This window comes from Macrotis lagotis, chromosome 4 (assembly GCF_037893015.1).
Source record: "Macrotis lagotis isolate mMagLag1 chromosome 4, bilby.v1.9.chrom.fasta, whole genome shotgun sequence".
Lineage (NCBI taxonomy): Eukaryota > Metazoa > Chordata > Mammalia > Peramelemorphia > Peramelidae > Macrotis > Macrotis lagotis.
This window is the reverse complement of record NC_133661.1, coordinates 111,602,999-111,625,673: the sequence shown is the minus strand read 5'-3', so window position 1 is coordinate 111,625,673 and position 22,675 is coordinate 111,602,999. Positions and strand designations below refer to the sequence as shown.

At 39.3% G+C, this 22,675-nt stretch overlaps 1 protein-coding gene across 1 annotated transcript in view; it reads right to left on the bottom strand.

The window, feature by feature from the left end:
- SH3PXD2A (SH3 and PX domains 2A) overlaps positions 1 to 22,675 on the bottom strand; it is a 362,190-nt gene that overhangs the window by 198,106 nt on the left and 141,409 nt on the right. Inside the window, exon 4 of the mRNA XM_074233789.1 lies at positions 10,118 to 10,194. Coding sequence (XP_074089890.1) covers positions 10,118 to 10,194 — 77 coding nt within the window. The remainder of the gene's footprint in view (positions 1 to 10,117; positions 10,195 to 22,675) is intronic.

Sequence of the window (22,675 nt, the reverse complement as noted above, 5' to 3'; positions counted from 1 at the left end):
AGAATTTTTAAAATTCATTTTGGGGAAGAGTGACAAACACAAATCTCATTCCATTCACAAAACAGTCTTGTGAATTACACTGATCTGATATTGGTATCCTTTTTTTCTTGAGGCTCAGAGATGTTCAGGGAGTTGTCTGGAGTTACAAGTTAAAAAAGCCTTTGGGGGCGGGAGAGATTCCAAAATCATTTCTTAAGCTCCCTATATAGTGAAAGATGTGGCATTCAGAGGTAAAATGAGAGGAAGATTCCAACAACTGTCCCTACTCTAGAGGAACATATAGAACTTACTTATAGAATATAAGCTACATGATGGCAGGGTCAAGGTTGCACTTTTTTGTATTTGTATTCCTAGTCTTAGTTCAGTCCCTGGCACAGAAGTAGTTAATAATTGGGGGGGGGTTCTGCTCCTAAATTCAAGATAATAAGAGGCAGCAAAGAACAATAATAACTAGACCCTAGTTATTAGGGAAATCAGAAATGGGTTCAATTCTCATATATGAGGGTTCTGAAAGCATTTTTATGTCATAGGTGCCTTGGGCAGTCTGGTGGGGTCTATGGATCCCTTCTCAGAATAATGATTTTAAATACACGAAATACAAAAGGAAATCAATTATATTGAAATAGCTAATGTATAAATATGTTAAAATTATATATAATAATGAAATTACATAATATATGAATATTAATCTAATAAATATACATTACATATATTGTGCTAGCATATAAATTATATATTAATACAATACATACTTAATATGGAATATAACATTGAAATATAATTAGATTCAAGACTCTCTGAATAGGAGGTATTCAAATTGAGCCTTGAAGAAAAGTAAGGATTCTGCCCAGAGGAAGGGAGTGAGGAATATGTTCCATGCATGAGAGGGAGACAGCCTATGCCAAAGTAGAAGATGGAGGGAGAGTCAATGAGTGTTACAATTTAGCATAAATGAGGGAATTCTTTTCTTGGAGGAAGCAGAAAAAGTGCCAACCATCTGTTTGGCCACCATTAACCCCAGCAGGCCACAGGCTGTTTTAAAATTAAAATCAAACTTGGGGCAAAATGGAATGTCTCTTTGTGGAGTCAGAGATGGCTTCTTTTCTGGGGAAGGGGCAAAAGGAGGACAATGATGAGTTTGGATCTTCAGCTCACACAAAGAAGCCTTTTGGCTAAACAGTCACAGAGTTTTTACTAAACAGAGTACCCCTTAACAGGAAAAGACAACTAAACCCTTTTATTGTTGCAGACAAAAGGGACTCTGATCCAGACAAAACCTGTACAAATTAGCATCCCAGGAACAGTTCCTAAAAATCATTCCTTGTTAAAGGGAATTGGCCAGAGTAGATGATTACAATATTTAGGAGAAAATACCAGAGCACATTTGGCTATCAGGATTGGAAGAGTCCTTTGAAATCACTAACTCAAACTGTGCAGCTTTTACAAATTAGGAACCTGAGACTCCTAGAGGATAAGGAACATGCCTAAGGCTATATCCAGTGGGTTAGTCATTGGTAGATCTAAGGCTAGAACTCAGATCTCTGAGCTCCCACCTAATACTCCTTCCACCACATCTAACTGGAGAAAATGAGCAACAGAAGGTAATCAAGAATTCAGTCTCTCCTCCAGAAAGGAAAACATATGAAAAATGAAATGTCTCTTTCCTTAGCTCTAGGATCAGCCTTCTTCATAGGTGGTCACTCACTTGTTGGATGATAGAAGTTCTCTCATTATAGCAATATCCCTTGCTAAAATACAAATATCCTTGACTAGAATAATATAATAAACCATTATGAGTCAGTAATACTTTCCTATGAATTATTTTACAAAATTAATTAATGCATTTGATTTTCCCCATAGGACTTTAAAAGGTCTGAAGTAATATAAAATAATCACACAGCTAGTAAATATATGAAGACAGGATTTAAACTCAGATCTTCTTTACTCCAAAGTCATTAAGGGAAGGTAAAAAGATTGTTCAACTAGAAGAAAAGTTAGACCAGATGATTTCTAAGATTCTTCATCCAGATAGTTCTAAGGTCAAGACTCACTGATGAAGCAATGCATGGTTTTTGGGACACTTCATAGCTTTGACACTGGACAACCCTAAACCAAGCCCCTCCTTTCCAAGCACCAAATTATTCTATGGCTAGTTTTTTTCTGTGGGGCAGTAAGGTGGCAGTAGGGTTCTGGACCTGAAAATCAGAAAGACCTGAGTTCAAATCTGATCTTAGCCACTATTTGTGTGACCCTAGGCAAGTCATTTCATACTATTTGCTTCAATTTCCTCATCTGTATGATGAAATGGAGAAGGAAATGGCAAACCATTTCAGTGTCTTTGCCAATAAAACCTCCAACAGTAACACAAAGAGTTGGAAATAACTGAAAAATGATTGAACAAGTTTCTTCTGTATTTTCCTACAATCAAAAGGGAAAGAACCAAAATAAAACAAGTCATTTTCCTATTCTTTGGAGACACGGAGGTCTGGGTCACCAATCGGGGTATGTTGTATCCCTAATCCCAGAGGAGGAAAAAAGCAAGTGTTCATTAATGCCCCTGGATTAAGTTTCATTGGGAAAATCACTTCTTTTTTGTCAGAAACTTGGGAAAGCATGGATCAACCAGGGATATTAGAATGTGTCCACTTCAAAATTCACACACCTTCCACCTAAAACCAGTTTCACAGGCTATCATTAAGAAAGGATTGCTCTGGTCTATTGGTTTTTGATATAACTGATTTTCCTATCCTACATGGTCTCAGTGGGATCAACTCAGTGAGGTCAACTTATGTGAGATTGTATGATTTATCTTGTATATGCATCGTATCATATATGCTAGGTCTCATACAACATCCTAAAATTCTTTTATCTAGACCTGTCTGCTCTTGAGGCAGTGGCAGACAGCCTCAATAATATTGGTTCTTCCTCAAAAGTATTCACATTTTGACTCCTATGATCATACTAGTTGGGAGGTATGAATGAACCAGATATATTAGCAGAGGCAGTATTATGTTATGAAAAGAACAATGGATTTGGAGGGAGAAGGTCTCAGTTCAAATCCTGTCTCTGTCACTTGCAACTGTGTGTCTGAGCAAATCATTTAACTCTTCTTAGACTCCTCTTGTGCAAAATGAAGGGATTGCTCTACCTAATTTTTAAAGTTCCTTCCTGCTAGAGACCCTATGATCTTATGGCTGTCACAATGATCTCCCTCTGTTTGGTCTGGTACAGATGTAATCAAATAGGATCTTATTCTTGTACCGAAAACTAGGGAGGTTTGTGGTTAATTGCAAAATCACAGAGCTTGAGAAAAAGAAAGGGATGTAAGGAGTCATCTATTCTAACTCATACAGAAAAAGAATCCCCCTATAATGGATTGAACACATGGTAGTTCACACCACCCCCTCCATTCCCTGGAGACCTCTTCAGGTGGTCCATTCCCTCTTTTTTCTAATTTTTAGGAAATTTTCCCTGACGTCAAGCTAAAATTGGTCTCTTTGGAACTTCCCTTTAAAAGTTAGCACTTCCCCTCTGAGATTGCCCTTAATTTACTCTGTTTTTATGGACCATGTCTTGTAATGTATTGAGTTTTTTCAGTTTATCTTCCCCCTAAAAATTCCTTGTAGGCAGGGCCTGTTTTTGCTCTTCTTTGTATCATGAATGATTAGTGGACACCTGGAATATGGTAAACACTTAATAAAATGTTTGCTGAATGACTTTTACTCATTGCTACTGGTAGTTGGCTTCTCAGGCCAAATGGAACAAATTTAATTCCTATTCCATAAGGGTAGCCCTCATAAGGGTAGCCCTTTTAAATTCTTGAAGACAACTACAATGTCCTCCACTAAGCTTACTCTTCTTCAGGATAAATATCACCAGTTTTTTACTCAAAGTCCTTCATTATTCTGATTGTCCTCTTCTGGATACTCTCTAACTTATCACCTTCTTTAAACTAGTGTCCAGAATTGATAACGATTGTTCAGATGAGATCTGCATAGAACAGAGTAGAGTAGGACATGACTCCCTCTTTCTAGAAGTTGCACTTAATGCTTACAGTCCATGATGGAATTAGTTTTGTTTATCCAATCATATTGCTGACTTATATTGAGCTTAGGGTCCACTTAGATCTCCAAATCTTTTTCAGAAAAAGTTTCAGAAAACTTTTTCTCCCCCATTGTACCTATGAAGGGAATTTTAAAAATCTAAGTACAAAATTTTGTATTTATTTCTATTTAATTAATCTTACTAGATTTAGCTGGTTCAAATTCTGTCATCTAGTATCTTAGCTAGCCATTTACTGCTTTGTATCATCTGCAAATATGATGAGAATATCACCCATGCCTTTAATAAAAATGTTATAACAGAGTAGGATCAGGCAAAGATCCCTAGAGCACTCCATTAGAGACCTCCTGCTATTCTGACATCTTTTCTACTAAAAATCTCTTTCTGAAAAAAAAAAAACAAATAACCTAGAAGAGGAGTCTTTTGCCTGAAGAGAACAGAGGTTCTTGTCAAGGAGAGAGTTAATTCCCTAGCAAGAGAAATGTCTGTTTTGATTAATGCCAGAGTCAAGGTGGAAATTGGGAGATAGGAGAGGGTAAAGTCAGGGGATAAGCAGTAACTACAAAAGAAAAGATTTAGAAGGTGATATTTGGGAGATTCCCAATTCAGGAAAGCAAAAAATCTGTACATTTTCCCTAATCTGACTGTGCCTTTGAGTCTTCCCCTCACACAGCCTTTTCCTTAATGAGGGCTTAAGCCACATGGAAAGAGGAAAAATGGCACTAGCTTCCATAAGAGACTGAAAAAGAATAAGGTTTCGGGAGCCACGAAGTGCAACCATATAGGAAGATTGTTTCCAAAAGGTAAATTTCCTGCTCAGGTTAAAGTTCCCACTTTTAGCTGAAGTTTAGGGGAAGAAGCCTTTAATCTGGCCACCTTTGCCCACTTATGAAGATGAGAGACTCTCTGAATCCTCCTACAAAGAAAGTCATTAAGGCCTATAATGTATCTCTTACTGAAATAGGAACAATTAAAGTAGATGGAAAAGAGAAAATATATATCTGGCCACACTCCTCAGAAAAGAATGGAACACATAAGACACATTAATCAGATAAAAGGTGAGTGGATTGTACTAAAAAACTCACCATGCTTCCAGTGTATTTCCTAAATCACCTGGACCAATATGGAAAACACATACTTCAAGGAGGGAGTCAAGGCAGATGGAGCAGTTTATAAAATTGCCAGCATAAAGCTCTTCAGCAAAGGCCTCTCCAAACCTTCGATTTCCCGTCAGATGAAAGTTGCAACCTTGTTGTGGCCACAGAAACATTAAATATTAACTGCATAACCATGTTGCCCACCAAATCAATTTATGGAGCTAAGGAAATATTTTCGAAGCCCAACTTGATAGACATGCAGACCCCAAGTGCCATATATAAAAAAAAGTATTCTTGCTTATGCTCAGTATATTTCCACAACAACCTGCCAATCTGTTTCATTCTTAAAATTAATAATGAAAGTTGGGTTTTCAAAGAATTCTGTGAAGAGGAAAGAATGGTAGAGCAGTAAAGGGAGAAGAGACAAAAGGTTGGTTTTTTCCAGTCAAACTTTCTATCTGTAAGTCCTCAGAGAGTTTAGTTAGTTGTCTTGTGCTCAGGGCTGGTTTCAACAATTATGTAAGTATATCTGAACCACTATGAACTTTTCTATGGCCACATTGCCCATCTGACTCAGAAATACGTTGAAAATTTCCTAATCTGTAAAATGTTGACAATAAAATCTGAGGTAACTACATCATAAGAGATGTTGAGAGGCTTAAGTGAGATAATGTACATTATATAAAACACTTTGAAGGCCTAGTAAATGTCAGTTATTAGAATTACCATGAAAAAGGACATCTAGCCTAAGAATCATCTAAGGTCTGGCACTGCCATGGCAAACACAGGTGGGACACAAACTTCAATAAATCTAGCTTTTTTCGGGGTGAATTAATTAAATGTTTGACCAAATATAGCAGGGAAATCATGTTATAATTATCCTAAAGGCTCTTGGCAGAAAAAAAAGGCTCCCCACCCCTTTTCTAGAGAGATGTGCAATCCTGCATTAATTAACACAGGAAAGATATGTAATTGTTGGTTTCTATGAATTCTAATCTGGCTAATAAGAATGCAAATTTCACTCTGTATGCTTCATTTATTGTACAAACCTTTATCAAAAAACATCTTCCAAGAGAAGAGCATTGTATTAAGCACGGGAGAGACAGCTAGCTCAGGTCCCTTCCCTCAGACCACTTACAATCTCACTGGGAAATAAGATGCAAGTACAAATAACTATAAGATACAATATTGCATGATAAATGCATCATTAGAGAGGCATAAAATAAAGTACTTTGTTGCCTGTGGGGCAATATTGTTACTGAGCAGGGGATTCTAAGAAGGATTCATGAAGGAAGAAGCACTAAAGCTAAGTTTTTATAGATGAGTAGAAATTCAATAGGTAAAGAGATGGAGAAAGGCATCTTTCTGAAAACAAAGGCACAGAGGCAGGACAGGTCAAAGCACATGCAGGAAGAAGACTGTCATACACTTGGGCTGGAGTAGAGATTACATGAAAGGCAGTAATGTATGTACAATGAAATATGACAAGAAAGGTAGTATGATATGAAAATGATGGAGGGCTTTGATTGGCAAAGAAATGTGAATATTGTTCAGAGGGCAAGATCAATCAGTAAACATTTATTAAGGACCTACTCTGCAGATACACAGAGGCAAAAGACATTCTCTGTCCTGGAGGAACTTACAATCTAATGGGGGAGACAACATGCAAACAAATATATACAAAGCAAGCAATCCTCTATAGAGGATATATAATTAAGAGAGGGAAGGTACTCAAACTAAAAAGGGTTGGAGGGAAGGCTTCCACTAAAGGCAGGGAGGTCAGAAGGTAGAACAGCCCGAAACAGAGGAATTCCAAGCATGGGGACAGTCAAAGAAAATGACCAGTCTAGAGATGGAGTATCTTGTTTGTGAAATGACCAGGAAGTCAATGTCATAGGTCAAAGAGAATGTGTCAGGGTGCAAAGTGCAAGGTCTGCAAAAAATAAAAAGACTGAAGATTTTTTTAACAGAAATGACAAGATCTGATCTATGTATAAGAAAAAATAAACTGGCAGAAATATGAAAGCTTTTGGGGGGTTGGTTGGATTGGTAAAAATATGACGGGTATAGAAAGACTTAATATGTTATTACTCAGTCCAAAGAAGAGGTAATGAGGACCTGTGTGGTGGCACAGTGGATAGAGGGGTGAGTTGGGAGGAGTGAGGAAGACCTGAGTTCAACTCTGACCTTAGACACTCACTAGTTGTGTGTTTCTAGGTAAGTTAACCAGTTTGTTTTATTCCACTGGAGAAGAAAACCAAAAACCACTCAAACAATGGGAATTTCCCCTCCTGAATCTAAACCTTGCTATGGATTTTGAGTTTTAATGTTTTTCAGTATCTTGAACTTCATACAAACATCTTGGGCTAGTCTAGGAAAGGGTCAAAGGAAAAAACACCCACCCCCACCCCACTCTAGACAGGCAAGAACCTTCAACTTAGTTATCATATAGGACTTTAGGGGCTGGAACAGCTCCTTTAGAAAGGAGCTAGGGAGAAGGTAGAACAGGAAAGGAAAAATTAAATAATGGACATTCTTTCCTTTACCATGAGGAGGAAAATAATGGAGGTAAAAGTGGAGGGGGGCTCAGGGGACAAGAACATCCAATCTAACTTTCACCTACAACCACCATCACACTAAGCAGGAATTCTTCACAATTAAACATGTATATGTTGGGTATCACTTTTATCGTCTGAGGATGGGTGAACCTTTTTACCATGCTTTTCCCCATTCCAGATAATAGGCCTAGGAGTTATAAACAGTTATACAGTCTCTGTTCTGTCACTACCTTGTTGTCAGACTGGTCAAGTCACCTTATTTTCCTAAGCAAAGGACCTAAGACATAAATGTCACCCCATTAGTCCACAAGTAGATGGTACCAATCCCCACTATCTGAGAGACTGCTTCTAGGGCAACCTTGATAAAACTTTCTAGTTCATCAAAATCAGAAAAGTTGGGTCTGAAAGCCCTCAGCTGTTAGAGGCATTACAGGAGATGGCAAATTACCTCATAGTTTTGGTGTTGGCTAACAAGGTTTAGGATGGTTCCTGTCAGTGCTAATTGGGTTAGGAGGCTCTGCTTCTATCCAACCTAACCCTGTTGTGCCCCTTAGACTTTCAGACCAACTCAGGACTCATGTTCAAAGACTGATTGCAGGAGAGAAGATGTTTATCAGTTTTCTTTCCAAAGGAGATGGAAGTTGCGGAGATGCCTGAGGCTAGACCATCTCAGGAAGGCTGAGTCTGATTTGGCCCTGTAAATACCAGATGGAAAAAAAAATTTTTCCCTGAGTCTGCTCTGTCCTCCTTCCCTCTCCACCCCCAGGTTTGCCCATTTAACTGCTTGGAAAAAGAAGAAAGAAAAATAAAAGGAGTGAGACCAGCTGTTAATTTACACTTGAGTGACTGGTGCCATTTAAAAAAAACTGATATTGATCTGATGAAGAGAGAGGAAGAAAGGTCTCATCATTCTGCTACTTCATTAGCTTAAGATGGGACATTCTGGGGCAGCTAGGTGGCACAGTGGATAGAGCACAAGCCCTGAAGTCAGGAGTACCCGAGTTCAAATCTGACTTCAGACGCTTAATGATAATTACCTAGCTGTGTGGCCTTGGGCAAGCCACTTAACCCCATTTGCCTTGCAAAAAAAAAACTAAAAAAAAATAAAGATGGGACATTCTGTGTCATGCACACCTTACCTTTTCTAAAACCAGACTTTTTTCCTAATTGACTTTGTGTAGTCAAGTTTTATTAGGAGCAGAGGGAGAAAACAAGTCAACAATTGGTCCTTTTTATGCATTTTCACAATCAACCAGAATCATTTAGTTCTTTTTTATGGGGGGGGGGGGGTGGAGGCATTGCAAGGAAATGGTTAAGTGGCTTGCCCAAAGTCACATAGCTAGGTAGTTATTAAGTGTCTGAGGCCAGGCCGGATTTGAACTTAGGTCCTCCTGACTCCAGGGTCACTGCTCTATCCACTGCACCACCCAGCTGCCCTGGAATCATTTCTTTTAAGGAAGAATTTCATTTAAAACTATGGGCACCTTTTGATATTTCAGTTTCTATAAGCATATCTGAATCCCATAAGCTTTATTTACATTTTCCACCATAGTCTCAGACAACAAGAATGATAAAAGTTAACATTTCTATGGTCCCTTCTATGGGGCAGTGTTAAGCACTTTAGAATTCTTGATTCATTTGATCCTCACAATAACCCTGAGAGGTAGGTGCTGTTATTATCCTCATTTAATAGTTGAAGTAACCAAGGTTAAGTGACTCGTCACACAGCTAGCTAAATGTCTGAGGTCACATTTGAACTAAGGGTTCCCTGACTCCAAACTGTCCACTGAGACATAAAGATCATATAACAAAATTATTGGGTTTCCCAAGAGATGAAGAAAGTAAACTATTGTTTGAAAACTTTGTGTTGGTCCACAGATAAAGAATAAGTTTATCTGTGTTTCTAAACAATGGGCCATACAGTTCTGAAAAGATCAATCTGATTTCCACCAAAGGATATAGGAAACTCTTTTTCTCAAGTTTCCAGTAAAGTTCCATGCTCACGGAATGTCTACAGCTGGTTTGGCCCCTACTTTAACAACAAGTGACAACTAATACTCTAGGGCATTAAACAGGGCTCATTTGAAATAAGACCTCCTGCAAGGGATGATAGTATTAAAAAAAGCCAGGACTGACACTCCTATGCATGCTCTGGTTCACCTGTTGGCCTTTCTTCCCTGGACACCAGGAAGGGAAGACCTCTTTAGAGATTGTTTAGTTCAGTCTTTCATCCCATGCAATAACCTCCCCTATAATTGACCAAGATGCACTTCTGATGGATCTACTGAACTATGCCATGATACTGGGATATTACCTGTGTAAATACACACATTCACACTCACTGCCCTCCCACCCCATACACACACATACACAGAGACTCACACCTACATGCACACTCACCCTGCAATATTCATCAATGGGTTTCAGTCTCTTCACAGCAACATCTCGAATATGACTCCTCCGAAACAGGATCTTACCTACAAGAGAGTGATTTATTAGAACCTGCTCAGGGGACCAGGAATATTTTGCTTACCATCCCCTTCTTCATTACCCTATGCCTTGTGCAGCTAGATGGTGCAGAGAACTGGTCTTGGAGTCAGGAAGACAGGAGTTCGAATCTAGCCTCAAACCCTTGACTCTTACTAGTTGTGTGACCTTGGGCAAGTCACTTAATTCTGATTGCCTTGTGTCCAGGGCCATCTTCAGTCATCCTGATTCCTATATGGTTACTAGACCCAGATGACTCCAGAGAAGAAAGTGAGACTAGTGACTTAACACATCACTTCCTCTTTCAAACCCAATTCATGTGCTTGTCATGACATCACCTCCCTCATGTTGTGGTCTTCTTTAGAAATGAAGGGCAAACATCATCATCATCATCATCATCATTATTATACCCTGTGCCCTAAAAATTGTCTCTTTCATAATTCTTCCAGACAAGCTTTTCATCTGACACTTTTGTTTTTTCAGTGTTCCCACTTCTCAGGATCAGGTGGCACCTAGCTAGCCCTGCTGGCCTTCAGGATCTAGGGTCTAATGAATACAGTCAATTGCTATCTTTGGGCTGCCAGAATGATATATACTCTTACCCTTGGTCAGGTTTTCTTTTCTTTCTTTTTTTTTTTTTGCAAGGCAATGAGGTTAAGTGACTTTCCCAAGGTCACACATCTAAGTATTTGTCTAAGGCCAAATTTGAACTCAGGTCCTCCTGACTCCAGTACCATTGTTACCTAGTTGCCCCTCTGTGGACTTTTAAAAAAAACATTTTGATAACTCTATTTTAATATAATTGATTTCCTTTGAATTACACCTTACCTGATCTCAACATTAGAAGCTATCTTTCTGAAACTTTGCTTATTCTTCTCTTAGAGCTATCTTACTCCTCCCTATCAGACTGGATAGGCTACCCCTGGTTTATCCATCTTGCATCCTCTTGCATTGAACACCTATCAGGAAGTTTAGCCAAGTATTTACTGAATGAATAAATGACTAAGTTGTAGTCAGTAGTCTAGGGATACTTGAAGCTTTCTAGTTGAGAATGAGGAAAGAAATCAAGAAATGTTTACTCCCAAAGCTTCAGAGAAGTGTCTTTTAAAAATTTCATCCTATTATAACATAATATAGAAAACTAATGTGACACAGCAGTCACTTTTTGATGACCTCAGAGGAAGAAAGACACTCTCTCTCTCTCTCTCTCTCTCTCTCTCTCTCTCTCTCTCTCTCTCTCTCTCTAGTTCCCTCACATATAGAAATTCTCTAAGACTAAGATCCAGAGACAGATCCTCAATTGACAGAATTTCTTGACCCAAAATACCATTCACTGATGATATCACAGATCCCTTCCTCGAATTCACTCCCTCTCCCAGCCTCCCACCACCCTATGACAAATAAGGTATATATGAGGAAGCAATAAGTTAAATAGACTTCACCTAGACCCAGACTGTAGGTCAATCACCAGTCTGCTGCCTGCCTGGTAGTGTGTTTATAAAATTCATCTCTCAAAGCCCGGCTCAAGTGTAAACTACATTACCTTTCCACAGCAACAGTCCTCTAGCCCTTAAAACTGATCTAGTGATAATATCCTGAATTACACAACTCAGCCCTGAATTAGAATTGTTCTTGGATTCCCCGCCTCATACTCTGTTCTTTCCTCTGTGTGTGTGTGGCTCTTGTCTTTCTGGTTAGACAAACAGTGAGCTGCCAAAGGACAGGGGTCATTTCTTACACCTCTGAAATGCCTCCTGCCCCCAGCACCCAATATAGAGTGAAGTGCCCTAGGGGTTCCTAGGAAGACCTTGATGATTTTGCTAATTGGAGCTCCATTAATTTTTCATTGAGGATCTGTTTCCAAGCTGTTCTTCTCCCCTCCTCTCCAAATAGGGAACATGCCCTTTCAGAAGGAAGACACTCAGAGAAACCACAAATGCTGTTAAAAAGATAAATGAGCTCTGTTGTTTTATAAAAAGAGATAAAATAAGATTTATGAAGATATTAAATGTAAGTGGCTTTTTCTCAAGGGAGATGTCACAGATTAGGTATTTCTTGCCTTTGAAGTCTTTGTTCTTTTCCTTTTTTGGTCTGTTGTGTTCTTCTCTCACAAGAAGTGTTAGTATGTATGTGTCAAAGTGTGCATAGTTCTTAAAAAATAAACAACTCTTGACACATATCTCAACACAGTTCTGAGAACTAGAACCCTTCTCCCCCCACACATTTTTTGTCAGAAACAGTCAATCATTACTGAAAGTGGGGGAGACTTCAAGCTGTCCTCTGAGTCACCTTCACTCCCAAAGATACTCATATTTATCTGGACACTGTCAAGGAAAGTGAACAGACTGAAAGATAGGGGTCACACTCTGATCATGAGTTATCTTTCACAACAGCCCAACATGAGAATCATCACATGCCATTTATCTGAAGAAAAGAAAATGGAGGGGTGGGGATAGGATTTGAAATAGGAGGATGAGATAAGACAAACCTAACAGGTACTGACTCAATTGCCCAGAGACTCTTTGGTCTAATTTATTCTTTTCCAGAACACTTGAAGATAACTGGTTGCCTTTTGAAAACTCTGAGGATGACTTATGTCTCACAGACTACATTATTCTTAATTTTTAGGGGATAAGAACAACATCCTATCTAGGGCAGTGGATAGAGAGCCTGATCAAGAGTCAGAAAGATCTAAGTTCAAATGTGGCCTCAGAAACTACAAGTCACTTAACATTCCTTTCCTCAGTTTCTTCATCTGTAAAATGAGCTAGAGAAGGAAATGGCAAACCACTTCAGTATCTTTGTTAAGAAAACCCCAAATGGGGTCATGTACAGTTGGATATAACTAAAATGACTAAACTACAACAACAAAAATAACTTCCTTGTTTGGCCTTTGTCAGATCTCATCTGAATTAGAGTGTTTGGTTCTTTAGCACCATAGTTTAAGGACATTAAATTTCCTTTAAGAACAAGAAAATCCAGAGGAAGTTCTTGAGTCATATCAGATGAGAATGGGTGAAGGAAGTGCGAGTGTTTAATTTGGAGAAGACTTTGAGGAGAATCCTTCTCCCCAGTGCCATACAAACTTGGAGCCATGAAACCTGGCAAATATAATAAAGAGGACTACACAGTGAAGATGAAAAAGACTCCAAGATATAGAGGTGAACAACCTCAGAAAATAGAATTCCATATTAAAGACAAAATAGGAAGTGACTCTCTTTAGAATACAGAGTAGTATGATGGAAATGGCATAAAAATTGGAGTCAGAAAAACAAAGCCTGAGTCTTCAAGTATTTAAAAGATCATAAAGTAAAAGAGATTAAGATTATTCTGTTTGTGCTGAATCTAGGTGGGCACTGATGCAGCACTCATTATCCATCTATTATCCCTCTCATTCACTGACTAGTCCTTTTTTCAGACATAATAAGGAAGGAATAATAATATATTACCTGCCTAGTATGTGCCAGCCATTGCATTAAATGCTTTTCTAATATTATCTAATGTGTCCTCACAACAACCCAAAAAGGAAAGTGCTGTTATTATTATTATCCTCATTTTACAAATGAGGAAACTAAGGCAGAGAGCAGTTAAGTTATATACAGTTACTAAGTATCTGAGACTGAATTTGAACTTGAGTTGTTCTGACTCCAGGCCCAGTGCTCTATTTCACTGTATCACTAATTGCCTCTAATAATATATCTATTATAATATAGTGAATTATTTCTGAAATATATAATCTCTTTTTCTCTTAAATGAATCTTATAAAAATGGTCTTTTATGGGCTGGGGTATGTAGTGGCTAAGATATGTATTAGCTGGAGTAAGAAAAAGAAAGAAGTCAAATAGGCAAAGGCCTAGGTGATGAGATATGGTAAGTACATACATGGAGAAGAAGATCGAAAAGGTTTGGATACAACAGACCTCTGAATTTTTGGAGTCAAGCCAGGGACTCAGAAAAAAATGACAGTCTTACTCTCATGGATTTCAAGATTATAATTTGAGAAATAAGACTAATAATATGAAAAAAAATTGGGGAACAAGTAAGGACTACAGCAGGCTGCAGGAATTCAAAGAAAAGAAACTGGTGGTTCCGTAAGCTGTCAGACTAGTTGAAGAGAATTTCGGGGAGAAGATGAGAGTCTATATCCTGCTTGAACCCCTCCTTATACAATGTTGGCTCCTAAAATAAATAATAACTTCTCTACCTACCTCAAAGTGACTCTTGGGAGTCCCTTCAGTGGTATCCCAGACATCCCTGGTAACTAACTTGAATTATATGTTATGATTTATGTAGCTGCATTGAAATGCCATATCCCATTTTATTTTAGCTTTAAACATACAAAACCCCAGTGCTTAATAAATGTTTGTTGAATTGAATTGAATTTTCTTCCCAGTTGCAATGCCAATAAGAGAAAACTTTCTTTTCTTGGGGATTCTGGTGAAACTGGCCAGAGGAGAGGGGAGAACATGGCCTTTGAAGCAATGCTTAGCTTCTTTGTCCTAGATCCAAACCGCACACTGAGAGCCAAACCAATGACCATATTAAAAAAGGAAAGAGAAGAAAAGAGGAGTAGCCCATAAAGGGAGCAAAACCCTCAGTGTCTTAACATCCTGCACCTTTTACTGAGGTCTAGGACAGGGAGGTCTGGCTCCTGCTGGTCTCCCCAGTGCCATGCAAACTTGGATTCAAGAAACTAGATAAATATAATAAGGACAAATATACAGGAAAAATGAAAAAGACCTCAGGGTATAGATCATTTTGAAAGGAGAGGTGAACACCCTCAGAAGCTGTAATCCCCTATTAAAGATAGAGTAGGAAGTCTCCTTAGAAAGCAGGGTGGTATCATAGAAACGGCACTAAACTTGGTGTCTTAAAGGTAATGTTTAATTTCTAGAGGGAGCACCTTCTTTTTGTATCACCCCTTAATCTCTCTGAGCTCCAGTTTCCTCATTTGTATAAAAGGGACAAAACATGTTCTGTGAAATACTTCTATGAAACCACAGGACTAGTAGATAGAGAATGAACCTCAAAGTCAGGATGACCTGGGTTCAAAGTACAGCTCTGACACATAACTGGTTGAGTGACCCTGGATAAGTCTTAACTTCTTGGTGTCCCCAAACAACTCTCTAAAACTAACTTCAAACCGATCTGCCTTGATAGAGGGAGTTTTATCAGTGGGGAGGACCTTATGCCAATGATATCACAGAAAGGGTCTTAAAAAAAATGATCATTTGCCCAGTCTCTCAGATTGTTGATGAGGAAAATGCTTATGAAAATGAGTTGTTGTTACAGATGAGTTCTAGCTAATATGAAAAAGAAGATCCGGAAGGAAGAAAACAAAACAATCAGTCCAAGTGCTCTGGCATGCCAGTAAGATTAGCCCTTGTTTGAGTAAACTCAAAAGTTAGCCCTACAAAATATTCTGATTCCCCTTCTGAGAGTCCTGTTCTAAACTCAACAGATACAATGTCTGCCCTTGACATTGATGGATGTTCAAAGGTCCTGCTCACCCCTCAATATCTCCTTACAGTCTGTCACAGTTCCATTCTTCTCTTGGCTAGCTCAACAGCCCCAACAAAATAATAAATACATAAATACACAAACACATAAACACACAAATAAACAAACAATAAATAAGTAAATAAATGAACAAATGAATGAATGAATGAATGAAAATAGATCCTGCCTTTGCAGTTCCTAGCTCAGTAGATTAAAGTCAAATACTGTAATACCAGGCAGGACATGACATGAGAAAGTTTCAAAGTCCCTAGAGAAGAAGGCAGCAGTTCTGATTAGAGGAATTCAGAGAAGATCTAATGGAAGGGTAGCATTTGAAAGATGGTTGGAATTTCAATAGGTGCAGATAATAATAATAGCAACTACAGCAACTGCTAACATTCGGATGGAATTTAGCATGGGTCAAGATGTGAGAATGGAGACAGAGAGCATTCCAGGTATAGGGGAAAGTTTGAGAGAATGCATAAAGACCAATTAGTTCAGACAGAATTCAGCATATGAAAAATAAAACAGTGGAATGTTCATGTGAAGAAAGGAGTGAAAAGTCAGAAAAGTAGACTTGGGTCAGTTTGTGGAGGGTCTAGAAGTCCAGGCTAAGGAAGCTGGCATTTTATTCCTTAGGTCATGGGGAGCTGACTGTACAGGTTTCAACAGGTTGTCTGTATAATCCAAATATTCTTAAACTGGAGTCCATTAAGTTGTTTTTTAAAATTACTTTAATGCTATTTCAATAACTATTTAATTTTTTGTATTCTATTTTATGAATTTAAAGACATTGAACTGAGAAAAGATCCATATGCTTTGCCAGATTCCCCAGGAAGTACAAGACATACATGAAATTAAGAATCCCTATTCTAACTCAATTCACAGTAGATTGCAGTCTCCCAAAGAACAGGGACTATTTCACTTTCATCTTTGCATTCCTAGCACTTAGTACAGTGCTTTGGTTCATAGTACACACTCACTAAATGAATGATAGGATGAATCTTCTAACCTTTTGGTGACAAATATTTGCGTCCCATTAGAGTAACCCTGAGACAAACTGTAACCAACACTTCATTCTATCTTTAGGTGCCCATAGAGACCTCCACTATCAGAAATCAGTCCTGCTTCTCTGAGGTACCACCTCACACCTCTCAGACTGACCAATATGACCAGAAAGGATAATGATCATTGTTGGAAGGGATGTGGGAAATCTGGGACACTATTACACTGTTGGTGGAGCTGTGAACTCATCCAACCTTTCTGGAGAGAAATTTGGAACTACGCCTAAAGGGCAACAAAAATGAGCATACTCTATGATCCAGTGATACCACTACTGGGTCTATACCCTGAAGAAATGATGAAAAAGGGTAAAAACATCACTTGTACAAAAATATTCATAGCAGCCCTGTTTGTGGTGGCAAAGAATTGGAAATCAAGTAAATGTTCTTCAATTGGGGAATGGCTTAGCAAACTGTGGTATATGTATGTCACGGAACACTATTGTTCTATTAGAAACCAGGAGGGACTGGAATTCAGGAAAGCCTGGAGGGATCTGCATGGGCTGATGCCGAGTGAGATGAGCAGAACCAGAAAAACACTGTACACCCTAACAGCAACATGGGGGTGATGATCAACTGTGATGGACTTGCTCATTCCATCAGTGCAACAATCAGGGACAATTTGGGGCTATCTGCAATGGAGAATAACATCTGTATCCAGATAAAGAACCGTGGAGTTTGGACAAAGTTCAAGGACTATTCCCTTTAATTCAGGGGGAAAAAAAAAACAGATATCTTATTGTCTGATCTTGTTATTTCTTATACTTTTTGTTACTTCCTTAAGGATATGATGTCTCTCTCATCACACTCAATTTGGATCAATGTATGACATGGAAACAATGTAAAGACTGACAAATTGCTTTCTGGGGGGGGGTAGGGGGAGGGAAGTAAAATGGGGGAAAAATTGTAAAACTCAAAGAAAATCTTTAATTAAAAAAAAATCAAAATAATAAAAAAGAAATCAGTCCTGGTAGAATGCTCAGACAGCCTCTAAGCCTCTACCTGCCGTAGAAAAAATATTGGTTTCCAAAGGGTAGGTCAGGGAGAGGAGGGGGAATGACTGGTTCCTTATGATAAAGGGGAAAGGAAGAAGGGGGAGGGGGGAAAACAATCTGTTGAACCACATCCTATGGCCAGACTAGGACACCAGGGATCTGCTGCTGATAAGCATAATCTCAGTTGGAATGCCTTCTGCTAGAGGGAAAGGGTGGGGGGAGAGACTAAGCAGACATCCCCTCCCCCAGCCACAGTCCTACCCATGTGCCAGACATCCCAAAGATTCACCAGCAATAAAAATGTCTAAGACAATTATTTTGGAAATCAAAGGACATGAGTTCAAATCTTGATTCTATTACTATTGCCCATACTTTGCAATGAGTCACTTTAACTCCTGAAGACCTTAGTTTTTATTTGTAAAAATGAAAATCTTGGACTGGAGCAAGGTTTTTTAACTTGAAGTTCATGGACTCCCAAAGAGTGGAAAGAAAACTTATTCCCTTCCCTTGTCTTATATTTCACCAGGAAATACAGGATCACAGCAAGAGAATGTTTCTTAGTGGGAAGACTAGGAAGGGATACAAAATGACTGGTAAACTGAGAGCAGTTAGATTGTACAGTAAAAAGATGGAGCTCAGTGGACAAAGGGCTGGACTTAAGAGTCTAGAAGACCTGAGTTGAAATCCAGCCTCAGAATTTTTACTAGCTGTATGACTCTGGGTGAATCATTTAATATTTCTGCCTCAATTTCCCCAACCATAAAAAGCAGATGATAATTGTACCTACATCCTCAGATTGTTCTGAATCTCAAGTGACTTATCTGTAAAGTTCTCAGCACAGTTACATTTAATAAATATTTGTTCCCTACTGTCATCTCTAAATTAAATTCTATTTGAGAACTTTTCAAGAGCAATAACTACAGGAAACATCTGTTTGCACTGGAACTTTGGAAGTCATCTGCTAATTACCAACCAAAACCATTAAGTTCAGAATCAATGAGAAAAGAGAGGAAACCCATTTTATATATGTATATATATATGTGTAAAACTTCATCCAGGAATATCCCAGCACCTGAGTTCCACAAACACCCACAGCAACCAGGCAGTTTGCAAAGCCTTCAGGATCTACAGATAGTGATGCTAAATTGCACAAAACCTAACACAGATCCCTAGAGTTCACCATTAGAGAAGTCCTTACAAATTGAAATTATACCATTAATGGCAACACTGTGGGTCAGGTAATTCAACTAGTTCCAAATTCATCTAATAAAAATTTTACATGGAAAAAAATTCAATCAGGAAAAAAAAAGTGGAGCTATCTCAGAAGACTGGTTTGGATGTACATTTAAAACCCTTACTTGGTCAAAGCTCTGAAAAGAAGAGAGAAGGAAAACAATGGAGCAAGAATGCTAAAAAGTAGAATGGCTCTGAAAATACATTATTGGTATTCCTAAAGCACATAATAAGCTAAGGCTGGCAATGAAAAACAAAAGCTTTCCTTTTAAGCTATTTGAACCAAGAAAGGCTAAGATCATCCTCTAATCCATGTCTCTTCATCTTTTCCATAAAAGTGCATCAGACTTTGACAAATGCTTTATTACAGTCAAGATAATCTATATCTATACCATTCCTCCAATCTATCTAAATCTAATCTCTTATCACAAAAGGAAATGAGGTTAGTCTGGCGTGACCAGTTCTTTTTTTTCTATTTATTTTTTTTTTAATTTTTTAATTTAATATTTATTCTCATTTTGTACAATTAATGTTATTTTTACATTAGTAAAATATTCTTGTTTAAGAGTAAATGAGATACCCCTCCCCCATAAATATAGACTTGCTTCAGCAATAAAGTAAAAGGGAGAGAAAAAAATTAAAATTAAAAAAAATAATAGTAATAATTATAGGTATGGCCAGGTGGAGCAATGGACGGAGCACCAGCCCTGGAGCCATGAGCACCCGAGCCCACATCTGGCCCTGTACACCCAACAATCACCCAGCCGTGTGATATGCAAGCCACCCGAACCCCACTGCCCTGCAAAAGCCAAAAAAAAAGAAAAAAAAGATCCAAAATAAAATAAAATAGTAATAATAGTAGGGGTGGCTGGGTGGTGGACAGAGCATTGGCCCTTGAGCCAGGAGCACCCGGGTCCAAATCCGGCCTCAGACACCCAAGGATCACCCTGCTATGTGACCCCAGGCAGGCCACCCAGCCCCACTTGCCCTGCACCCCCCCAAAAAAAATAATAATAATAATAAAAGATGTGCTTGAGTCTTTTTTCCAACACCAACGACTCTGTCGTGGGTGGATCACATCTTTATGATAAGTCCATCACAAAAGTTACTTCCATATTTTTCCAGCGTTGCCATTGCTGATCGCAGCTCCCTCCTTTTGTATTTCTCCACTACCATGTACTATATTTTCTCTCTCCTTTCACTCTGACTCTGCTCTAGGGTAGCTGAGTGGCGCAGCAGAAAGATCCCTGGCCCTGGGGCCAAGAGGCCCCGAGCCCCTATACCACCCCTTAGGCCCAGAATCTACCTGGTCCTGTGGTTCCAGACAGGCCATCCAATCCCAGCCCCTTGCAATAAGTAAAAAAGAAAATGTGTTATATCTGACCACTCTCCCTCCATGGTCCATCTTCTCCTCCATCACTCACATCCCCCCTTCCCCCTGTCCCCCCCTCTCTCCTTCTTACTCCAGATGTCTATACCCCATTGAGTATATATGCTGTTTCCTCTCCTAGCCACCTCTAATAAGAGCGAAGATTCCCTTGCTCCCCCTTGCCTTCCCCCTTTCCATATCATTGTAATAGCTCATTATAATAAAGAAAAATCTTATTATATGAAATATCTTGGCCTATTCCCCCTCTCCTTTTTCTTTCTCCCATTACATTTCCCTTTTTTTTCTAATGACTCCATTTTTACACCATATTTTATCTTCAAATTCAGCTTTCTCCTGTGATTCAACTATAAAAGCTCCCTCTACCTGCTCTATTAACTGAGAAGGTTCGTATGAGTATTATCAGTGTCACTTTTCTATACAGGAATACATGCAGTTCATCATCATTAAGTCCCTCATATTTCCCCCCTCTCCTCCAATCTCCATGCTTCACCTGAGTCCTGTATCTGAAGATCAAACCTTCTGTTCAGCTCTGGCCATTCCAACAGGAACATTTGAAATTCCCCTGGTTCATTGAAAGTCCATCTTTTTCCCTGGAAGAGGACATTCAGCCTTGCTGGGTAGTTGATTCTCAGTTGCATTCCAAGCTCTTTTGCCTTCCGGTATATTGTATTCCAAGCCCTACAAGCTTCCAATGTAGCTGCTGCTAAGTCCTGTGTGATCCTGACTGCATCTACATGATATTTGAACTGTGTCCTTCTGGCTGCTTGTAATATTTTCTCTTTGACTTGGGAGTTCTGGAACTTGGCTATGATATTACTAGGGTTTGTTTTTTTGGGATCTCTTTCTCAGGGGGATCGGTGGATTCTCTCCATTTCTATTTTGCCCTCTGCTTCTAGGATATCAGGGCAATTTTCCTGTAGTAATTCTTTGAAAATGATGTCAAGGTTCTTTTCCTGATCATGACTTTCAGGTATTCCAATAATTTTTAAATTATCTTTCCTAAGTCTGTTTTTCATATCAGTTGTTTTTTTCAATGAGATATTTCACATTTTCTTCTAATTTTTCGTTTTTTTGGTTTTGAAGTATTGATTCCTGATTTCTGGCAAATTCTTCAGTCTCCCTGAATTCTATTCTTTGTCTGAAGGATTTGTTCTCCTCAGAGAGTTTTCTTATCTCTTTTCCCATCTGGCCCATTCTGATTTTTAAAGCATTCTTCTCCTCCATAACTTTTTGAACTGTTTTATCCATTTGACCTAAGCTGGTTTTTAGCATGCTATTTTCTTTAGCATTTTTTTGGATTTCCTTGACTAGGCTGCTGACTTCATTTTTATGTTTTTCCTGCATCTCTCTCATTTCTTTTCCCAGTTTTTCTTCTAACTCCCTCATTTGATTTTCAAAGTCTTTTTTGAGCTCTGTCATAGCCTGAGACCAATTTCTGTTTTTCTTGGAGTCTTTAGATGTAGGAGCTTGTGCTTCCTCATCTTCAGACTGAGTATTTTGATCCTTCTTGGGCTCATTTGCAAAATATTTCTCAATTGTGTTCCTCTTTTTTCTCTGCTTGCTCATTTTTCCCAGCCTGCGCCTGTTTTGGGGGTGCTTCCAGAGCTTTTGGGACACTCCCACAAGGGTCTCAGTGTGTGAGGCTCTGTCCTCCCTCCTGGTCTGTGAATGACCATAAGCGCCCCCCTCTGCCACAGGGCTGAGGTGGGGGGGGCCCTGTTGCTCTTCTGGGGGGCCCTAGACTGGGATCAGGATCTGAATGTGGTCAGAGCCCCAGAGTCCTGTTCCTGGGGCAGAGGACAGAGCTCTGCAGTCTCTCTCTTTCACTCCCCTCCCTCAGTTCAATGGGCTCATGCCCTGGGGGTTCCTGCTTACCGGCTCTGCCTGCTTCTGTTTCCTGGATCTGGAATGCAGTGGCCAAGCAGCTTGCTGTGTGCCCTGAGGGCTGGGCTCCACATGCTTCCTCTGGCAGAGGTCCCCTGCTGGTCCCCCACTCTGTGCCCCACGCTCCCCAGGGTGCAGGTCAGGAAACTCCTGTGCTACTGCCCTGGGGCTGCCTCCAGGAGGCTGAAGTTCTTTCACTCTGGAGCGCTGCCCCTCTGGCGGGCGCCCCTCCAACCCCGGGGAGCAGAGCCTTTCTGTTCTTTTCCAGGTTATCTTGAGTAGGAGCACTGCCTCATTGGGTCCCTCTATGTGTTCTGTCTCTCGAAAATTTAGTTAAAGTCCTTAGTTTCAAAGATCTATGATAGAGCTCCTAGGACACCCTCCACTCTTGTTGCCATCTTGGCTCCAC